The sequence below is a fragment of the Bombina bombina genome, chromosome 3, assembly GCF_027579735.1.
Source record: "Bombina bombina isolate aBomBom1 chromosome 3, aBomBom1.pri, whole genome shotgun sequence".
Lineage (NCBI taxonomy): Eukaryota > Metazoa > Chordata > Amphibia > Anura > Bombinatoridae > Bombina > Bombina bombina.
Window position 1 is genome coordinate 672,081,357 of NC_069501.1, and position 10,000 is coordinate 672,091,356.

General features: G+C 38.0%; 1 protein-coding gene across 1 annotated transcript in view; it reads right to left on the minus strand.

The window, feature by feature from the left end:
• Positions 1-10,000, minus strand: part of AP2B1 (adaptor related protein complex 2 subunit beta 1) — a 457,689-nt gene that overhangs the window by 225,822 nt on the left and 221,867 nt on the right. Inside the window, exon 13 of the mRNA XM_053707425.1 lies at positions 1-252. Coding sequence (XP_053563400.1) covers positions 1-252 — 252 coding nt within the window. The remainder of the gene's footprint in view (positions 253-10,000) is intronic.

Genomic DNA, 10,000 nt, shown 5'->3' on the forward strand with positions numbered 1-10,000 from the left:
CTGGATAGGAAGGTGTTTGCGATGAACCCCGTGACTTCCTTCAACAAAGGCATTAGGAGGTTTGTGGTAGACAGAAGCCAATGAACCAATATGACAAATAAGCTCATCCAGCAGAGTCGGCTCAATTAGATCCGTCTCCTCTGAGATCAGGGGCTTCTCAGACAGAACCACTTCTTTGGCTGTTACTGGATCAGTGGAGAGCAGACGCCAGTAAATATAACCACGGTCTCGCAGGTCAGGATTATCAGAGTCCTATGGTCAAAAATACGAAGATAAGGACATTTGCACCTAATAATAAAATAGATGATACATGATGTACTCAAGGAAAAGATAAAAATCTGGTAATTCTGCCAGAGCAAAGATCAATGTTAATTAGGAGTGTTACACCATCCTGCACTATTTGTTATTATGTCTTTAGTTATGGTGTAGCATGGACATTCGAGCAGTTGCACGGTGTAAAGTAACACTTCATATAGGGAAATATATATCTATAAATTAAATTTACACAGAGATCACAATGTTTGTCTGTCTTAGATTGTAAAGCGCAGAGAAACATCTGGCAAGAAAACTATATAACTGTTGTTAATAGAAAGGTTTCATATAACAAGCATGTTTGCTATAGAGAGGTGTGCGCTGCCAAATTTTGATAGTAAAAATATTTTGGTTCAAGTAACAGCTCACTTCTGCTTATTTCTACATTATATTGCGACGTGTTAACTTGCGTGTGTATAACAAGTTGAAAATAAACGTTTTCGCTCAAGTGCAAACGAAATTTGCCCTCGTTGGGTTAGCGACACTTTGTGTAAAGGCAAAAAGGTTAAAAAAACAAAATGTGCACCAAACATAAAATAAATACATTACAATTAACAGTTACACTGATATATATATATTATCTGATAAAAATTATTCACGTAAATATTTATACAACAAATTGTATAAGGGTTAAAAGTTATATGGTATATGACAAGGTATTTAAATGAAAATGGCTATATTTTATACATATATGTTTAACTATGTGTGAGTGTATTATATAAATATATATATATATATATATATATATACATACATACACACACACACACACACACACACACACACATAAATAAACACATATACACACTTTGGAGCCCTTTCCACTGAAAGGACTATCACTGTCGCACAATATATATATATTTTAAAATAAAAAGAACATGTTCTGCTGTATGAAGAACATTGGAATGTTATATATTCATAACTCATTTTGGGTTGAGCGCACTTGGTCTAACACAGTATTGGGTTAGCACGCAAACGATAATTGTTTTTTTTTTCTTTTCATAACGTGCTCCATTTACAGCGGTCGCGATATCCTAAATCCTGAAGTTGGTGTGCATCGCACACAAACATTTTACTTTCAACTTGTAATACACATGCAAACCCACACACGTTAAAAGTTTACTTTTAGTGGTGTTTCCACAAGCACCACTTGTAATCTGGTCCTATATATGTATAAAGCGCTCCCAATGAGCCATAAATAATAATACAATGATTATGTAATCAAGTATCGCAGGCTATTTGGGTTAACATGATTGGTTATGGTTGTGCAGTGTGAATTACTGATCTAGAATCATTTATGATTAATATACTGTGCATGCATAAGGGTCAATGTCTTGTATGTAGTGAGACACTTTAAACATAGTCTATGTACCAAGTTAAAAAGACATCTTAACATTAAACATTTATTGCTGTTAAATATTTGTCATTTCTTAATATAAAAATATATACTACAATAGAATCTAAATATAGTCAATGTTGTGTAAAACTGTAAAATACTATAAATTCACAACACATAAGGGTGCTTGACAAACCCAGGGTTTGTTTTGGGTTATGCTCCATAAATCTGTATACAAATACTGCTACTTGGCTCCTAAATTTTAAACAGATTTGTTGACCCCTGCCACAAGTGAAATACTGGCAGAGAGGTATTGGATGCTTAAAGCCACAAGTCTCAAAGAATACCAAAATGTAAAGATGACAAGTTATACTCTACAAGCTATACATTAACTTTCAGAGAACTCACTGATAAAAGCATGCCTACACTAGATAAACTACATTATCTGCAAAAAAGTTAATGAAGCCTAAGTTTGTGGCACTAATACTCATAAGTAATTGGTAATTTAAAGATTTTAGAAAAAACATAATTTATGCTTACTTGATAAATTCTTTTCTTTCTTGGCAATGAGAGCCCACAAATTTACCTTTGGGATACTTAACCTGGACACCAGGAGGAAGCAAAGACACCCCCCCCCAAGCAAAGCTGTAAATCTTTCTCAAGCTCAAAGTAATCGGTCCTTTCTTAAGTATATTACTCTCATCTCTAGTTAAGGCATGTCCTGATATATTTACCACTGTATCGTGGTCTCTGGTTACTTCTTGTTCCCCTTGCGGTGTGACTTTCTCGTGCCCTCTCTCTGTGTTGATGTTGATGTTCTGGTTGACTTTGTGATGTTTGCGGCCCCCCCCGGCGATGTCGCTCTCGCCGCCGCTCAGTTCCAAAGGGGACAGTGATGCCTGGTCTGATGATGTATCGGAGTTACCGGAAGTGCTTGTACTGCTTCCGCTGAGTTGTTGCTTCTCCCTCTGCTGATTGGATCTCCGTCTCCAACCTGTTCTCTGTACCGGGCGGTTGCCCTGGTTACCATAATGCCACTTTTAGACTCTACCCTGTCGGTAGTCATCCTCGCCCTCTGGAATTTCGTTCTTTTAATCTCCTTGATGGCCTTCTGTCGATACCTTCTCCTCGATGACTTTCTCAAGCTTCTCAAATTCTTCTGGTGACAATTAGGTAAGCAATGCCTCCTTATGCTTGTTTATTGCATCCGCTTGAATTTCCATTTCTTTTAGGAGAGATTCAACAGTCCAGACAATCAAGTCGTAGGAGCATTTAATTATAATTGCTTCAAACTTGTCGCAATAATCTTTGCTATTCTTCAATAGAGTAGGGCAGGTGTTCATCCTGAGTCCTCTTGGGATTCGTTTTACCCGGTAGTACTCAGCGAGCGTTGTAGCATGCAAGTCCCACCTCATCTGTTTTATTCTCAGGTTTTCATATTCCTTGCCCACATTGGTTGCTGATGAGGTTCTAAGAAAATCGCTTGACCCTTTCATTAATGCCGTAATTCGAGCAGCATCAATCTCAGAATATGCAAACATCTTGCTGCCGTCCGTCATTGTGTCCTTGTCTGTATCCAGCTGCATATTTAACTTGCAGTGTGCAATGTGTCCCGGCAGTACTGTATCAAAATATCCAAGAAAGGGCCAGCACTCCTGCAATAAGTGCTTGTGAAGACTGGGGTAAAACTGCCTAACCCCACCAGAAATCCAGTAAACATGTAATGTCCACAGCACTGTATATAATGAATATCTCCTTTATTCAGACATATTAAAATAAAATATATACAGTGCTGTGGACATTACATGTTTACAGGATTTCTGGTGGGGTTAGGCAGTTTTACCCCAGTCTTCACGAGCACTTATTGCAGGAGTGCTGGCCCTTTCTTAGATATTTTGATACAGTACTGCCGGGACACATTGCATACTACAAGCTAAATATGCAGCTGGATACAGACAAGGAGACAATGACGGACTGCAGCAAAATGTTTGCATATTCTGAGATTGATGCTGCTCGAATTACGGCATTAATGAAAGGGTCAAGGGATTTTCTTAGAACCTCATCAGCAACCAATGTGGGCAAGGAATATGAAAACCTGAGAATAAAACAGATGAGGTGGGACTTACATGCTACAAAGCTCGCTGAGTACTACCGGGTAAAACGAATCCCAAGAGGACTCAGGATGAACACCTGCCCTACTCTATTGAAGAATAGCAAAGATTATTGCGACAAGCTTGAAGCAATTATAAATAAATGCTCCTACGACTTGATGGTCTGGACTGTCGAATCTCTCCTAAAAGAAATGGAAATTCAAGCGGATGCAATAAACAAGCATAAGGAAGCATTGCTTACCTCATTGTCACCATAGGAATTTGAGAAGCTTGAGAAAGTCATCGAGGAGAAGGTATCAACAGAACAGAAGGCCATCAAGGAGATTAAAAGAACGAAATTCTAGAGGGACGAGGATGACTACCGTCAGGGTAGAGTCTACAATTGGCATTATGGTAACCAGGGCAACCGCCTGGTACAGAGAACAGGTTGGAGACGGAGATCCAATCAGCAGAGGGAGAAGCAACAACGCAGCGGAAGCAGTACAAGCACTTCCGGTAACTCCGATAGGTCATCAGACCAGGCATCACTGTCCCCTTTGGAACTGAGCGGCGGCGAGAGCGACATCGCCGGGGGGGGTGCAAACATCACAAAGGCAACCGGAACATCAACATCAACACAGAGAAAGGGCACGAGAAAGTCACACCGCAAGGGGAACAAGAAGTAACCAGAGACCACGATACAGTGGTAAATATATCAGGACATGCCTTAACTAGAGATGAGAGTAATATACTTAAGAAAGGACAATCTTTTTGCCCATTTCAAGGAACCAATTACTTTGAGCTTGAAAAAGATTTACAAAGACTTTATAGAAACATTAAGCTCAAAGTATGGTTCAATAATGATAAAAGGGACAATGAGGTTATTAGTGATATTAAACATAATAAGTGGTCGTTAAAAACATTGGGACTCAAGAAAAAAAGTACCTTTAACCTTGTTGTTAACAATAATAGTGTTAATACTTTTATTAATCTTGTGGATAATGCTGTTAAGAAACTTAGAGTTGACAACAAAAATAGGAAAGATCAGGCTATGAAATGGGAAGGTGGCAAATTGCTCAATATGATCAACTACCCCCAAACAAGATATAGATGCATTAAACAAACTTAAAAAGAATGACACAATTGTACTTAAAGGGGCCGACAAGGCAGGGGCTACCATCATTATGGATAAGTCATATTATGTAGGAGATATTAAGACACAATTAAGTGACCAGGAGACATATATCAAAATAAATTCCAATCCTTTAACCAAGATACAGAAAGAGATACAGTCTATATTGGAAAGAGCCATAGATATGGAAATCATGGACAAAAAATTGGCAGACTTCCTGTATATGGATTCATCACGCAACCCTATATTTTACACGGTCCCAAAGGTCCATAAAGACATCAGTAAGCCACCTGGGAGACCTATAGTCTCTAGTGTTGAATCTGTATACACCAACATCTCCAAGTTCATAGACAAAATTTTGCAACCAGAGGTTGTTAGGATGTCTAGCTATTTGAAAGATACTAATCACTTTTTGAGTAAAGCAAGACAATTGGAACTACATTCTGACAGGTACCTACTGTTCACCATGGATGTCAAAAGTCTCTACACATCCATCAAACACGAGACTGGCATAGCCATTATTAAAAAGACACTCATGGTGAACAGTGGGTACACATACAAACAAAGTGAATTCATTGAACAACTACTCAGGTTAATATTGTACTGGAATTATTTTTTATTCCAAGATTAATGGTTTGTGCAGGTAAAAGGAACAGCAATGGGTTCCAATGTTGCCCCATCATACGCCAACCTCTTCATGAATGAGTTTGAGGAGAAGATGGTATATGAACATGAGACATTTAAACAACACGGATCAGTGTGGTGGCGCTACATTGATGACGTGTTTGGCGTGTGGTGGGGCAGCATTGGAACCCTTAATAGATTTGTTGATGATCTTAACTCTATGGTAAGGGGACTCCAGTTTACAGTCACCTACAGCGAGGAGTCAGTCACTTTTTAGACACTAGAGTCAATAAAAATGGGAATACTTTGCGCTTTGATCTGTATACTAAAGATACGGACAAAAATACGTTGTTAAAATATGACAGTTTCCACCCAAAAAAACTAATTAATTCCCTACCCAAGACTCAGCTCCTAAGGGTGAAAAGAATTGTGAGCAGAGAGGAAGATTGTGAGTCTAGGATGAAAGAAATGGCAAACAAATTTTTGGATAGGGGGTACCCCCCCAATCTGCTCAAACAGAAAATTGAAGAAATAAAAAATCCCAGGCCAAAAAAACATAATTTATGTAAGAACTTACCTGATAAATTAATTTCTTTCATATTAGCAAGAGTCCATGAGCTAGTGACGTATGGGATATACATTCCTACCAGGAGGGGCAAAGTTTCACAAACCTCAAATGCCTATAAATACACCCCTCACCACACCCACAAATCAGTTTAACGAATAGCCAAGAAGTGGGGTGATAAGAAAAAAGTGCGAAAGCATAAAAAATAAGGAATTGGAATAATTGTGCTTTATACAAAAAAAATCATAACCACCACAAAAAAGGGTGGGCCTCATGGACTCTTGCTAATATGAAAGAAATGAATTTATCAGGTAAGTTCTTACATAAATTATGTTTTCTTTCATGTAATTAGCAAGAGTCCATGAGCTAGTGACGTATGGGATAATGACTACCCAAGATGTGGATCTTCCACGCAAGAGTCACTAGAGAGGGAGGGATAAAATAAAGACAGCCAATTCCGCTGAAAATAATCCACACCCAAAACAAAGTTTAAATCTTATAATGAAAAAAACTGAAATTATAAGCAGAAGAATCAAACTGAAAACAGCTGCCTGAAGTATTTTTCTACCAAAAACTGCTTCAGAAGAAGAAAACACAATAAAATGGTAGAATTTAGTAAAAATATGCAAAGAAGAACAAGTTGCTGCTTTGCAAATCTGATCAACCGAAGCTTCATTCCTAAACGCCTAGGAAGTAGAAACTGACCTAGTAGAATGAGCTGTAATCCTTTGAGGCAGAGTTTTACTCGACTCGACATAAGCATGATGAATTAAAGATTTCAACCAAGATGCCAAAGAAATGGCAGAGGCCTTCTGACCTTTCCTAGAACTGGAAAAGATAACAAAAAGACTAGAAGCCTTTCGGAAATTCTTAGGAGCTTCAACATAATATTTCAAAGCTCTAACTATATCCAAAGAATGCAATGATCTCTCCTTAGAATTCTTAGGATTAGGACATAATGAAGGAACTACAATTTCTCTACTAATGTTGTTAGAATTCACAACCTTAGGAAAAAATTTAAAAGAAGTTCGCAACACCGCCTTATCCTGATGAAAAATCAGAAAAGGAGACTCACAAGAAAGAGCAGATAATTCAGAAACTCTTCTAGCAGAAGAGATGGCCAAAGAAACAAAACTTTCCAAAAAAGTAATTTAATGTCCAGAGAATGCATAGGTTCAAACGGAGGAGCTTGAAGAGCCCCCAGAACCAAATTCAAACTCCAAGGAGGAGAAATTGACTTAATAACAAGTTTTATACGAACCAAAGCTTGTACAAAACAATAAAAATCAGGAAAACTAGCAATATTTCTGTGAAAAAGAACAGAAAGAGCAAAGATTTGTCCTTTTAAGGAACTTGCAGACAAAACTTATCCAAAACATCCTGAAGAAACTGTAAAATTCTAGGAATTCTAAAAGAATGCCAAGAAAAAATGATGAGAAAAACACCAAAAAATGCAAGTCTTCCAGACTCGATAATATATCATCCTAGATACAGATTTTACGAGCCTGCAACATAGTATTAATTACGGAGTCAGAGAAAACTCTATGACTGAGAATCAAGCGTTCAATCTCCATACCTTCAATTTAAGGATTTGAGATCCTGATGGAAAAAAAAAAAAAAGGACCTTGTGATAGAAGGTCTGGACTTAACGGAAGAGTCCACGGATGGCAAGGAGCCATCCGGACAAGATCCGCATACCAAAACCTGTGAGGCCATGCTGCAACCACCAGCAGAATAAACGAATGCTCCTTTAGAATTTTGGAAATCACTCTTGAAAGAAGAACTAGAGGCGGAAAGATATAGCAGGATGATATTTCCAAGGAAGTGACAATGCATCCACTGCTTCCGCCTAAGGATCCCTGGATCTGGACAGATACCTGGGAAGCTTCTTGTTTAGATGAGAAGCCATCAGATCTATTTCTGGAAGTCCCCATATTTGAACAATCTGAAGAAATACCTCTGGGTGAAGAGACCAATCGCCCGGATGTAGCATTTGGCGACTGAGATAATCCGCTTCCCAATTGTCTATACCTGGGATATGAACCGCAGAAATTAGACAGGAGCTGGATTTCGCCCATACAAGTATTCGAGATACTTCCTTATAGCCAGAGGACTGTGAGTCCCTCTTGATGATTGACATATGCCACATTTGAGACATTGTCCGTCTGTAAACAAATGAACGACTCTCTCTTTAGAAGAGGCCACGACTGAAGAGCTCTGAAAATTGCACGGAGTTCCAAAATGTTGATTGGAAATCTCACCTCCTGAGATTCCCAAACCCCTTGTGCTGTCTGAAACCCCCATACAGCTCCCCAACCTGTCAGACTTGCATCTGTTGAGATCACAGTCCAAGTTGGAAGAACAAAAGAAGCCCTCTGAACTAAACGATGGTGGTCTGAACCACGTTAGAGGGTGTCGAACAATCGGTTTTAAAGATATTAAATGAGATATCTTTGTAAAATCCTTGCACCACTGGTTCAGCATACAGAGCTGAAGAGGTCGCATGTGAAAATGAGCAAAGGGGAACACGTCCAATGCAGCAGTCATAAGAACCTAGAATTTCCATGCATAAAGCTACCGAAGGGAATGATTGAGACTGAAGGTTTCGATAAGCTGAAACCAAATTCAGACGTCTCTAGTCCGACAGAGACAGAGTCATGGACACTGAATCTATCTGGAAACCTAAAAAAGGTTACTCTTGTCTGAGGAATTAACAAACTGATTGTTTAATTGATCCTCCAACCATGTTCTTGAAGAAACAACACTCATAAAAAGCTGGAAAGGATCTTTCCATTGAAAATGAGCAAAGGGAATTGAATCCAATGCTGTTAAAACTTCTATGCATATATAGCAACTGAAGGAAATAATAGAGACTAAAGGTACCGACAGACGGAAGCCAATACAAATTGTCCCTTGTCCGATAGAGACAAAGAGAGACATAAACCATCTGGAAACCTAAAAAAGGTGACCCTTACGTGAGGAATCAAGAACTTTTGAAAAAAAGATCTTCTAACTATGTCCTGAAGAGCAAAGTGAATCATATGAGATTCCGCATCCTCAGGAAATAATCTGAATGAAAACAGAAAAATGAAAAATATGCATTTATTGTATCTAATGAAAACAAATAATGCTATCAGTGACCATAAAAAGGCAGAATAGTTTGAATAAAACTCCAAAACCCAGTTCCTAAAAAAAGGAACTGGAAGAAATACCCCAGAAGATTCCAGGTCTGAGCAGTGCTTGAACCCCATGGGTGCCCAGCTATGCTTCAACAGTATCCAAAATATATAGGACAGAAACACACTTAAAAAAAAGTGTTAGCCTTACTGGAATAAAATCAAAGAAATTTGGACAAAAATAGAACCAAATAAATTTCAAAGAAGTCTTAACCTGCCCCTTACCAGCCAAGCTGGAACATGGCACGTACATCGCAATATTAGGGAACTGATTTCGAACCCCAATTATAAACATGTTACTTGGGAAAGAACTCAGGAATTCGTTCCTTAATAAGAACAACCAAACTAGTATAAGCTTAAAGTTTTAGTCTTAGAACTCAATCTTGAAGCCCAAAGTAACAGTTAAGAATTGAATCCAATTATAAAACAAATAATTGATTATCTTAGAACAAAAGAAATATGGATTTTTAGAAATCACAAAATTCTTCTAGCTAAAATAGCTAAAGACATAGATTAACCCTCATTTGCGAATATATTCAATAAAATGAAGACACAAATGAAATCATTAGCATGATAGTCCAGTTTAAAGGACCAGTCAAAACAGAGGACTTGCAAAATGCAAAACAACAAGACAAATGCAACAGCACCTAGTCTAGTAAATGTTGTCCCTTTAACAATGCTAAAATAAATCATAATCTGATAATTGATCTTAAATTAAACAGAAAAAATGAAGCAATTGTAATATCACAGGACCAAGAAAAGTAC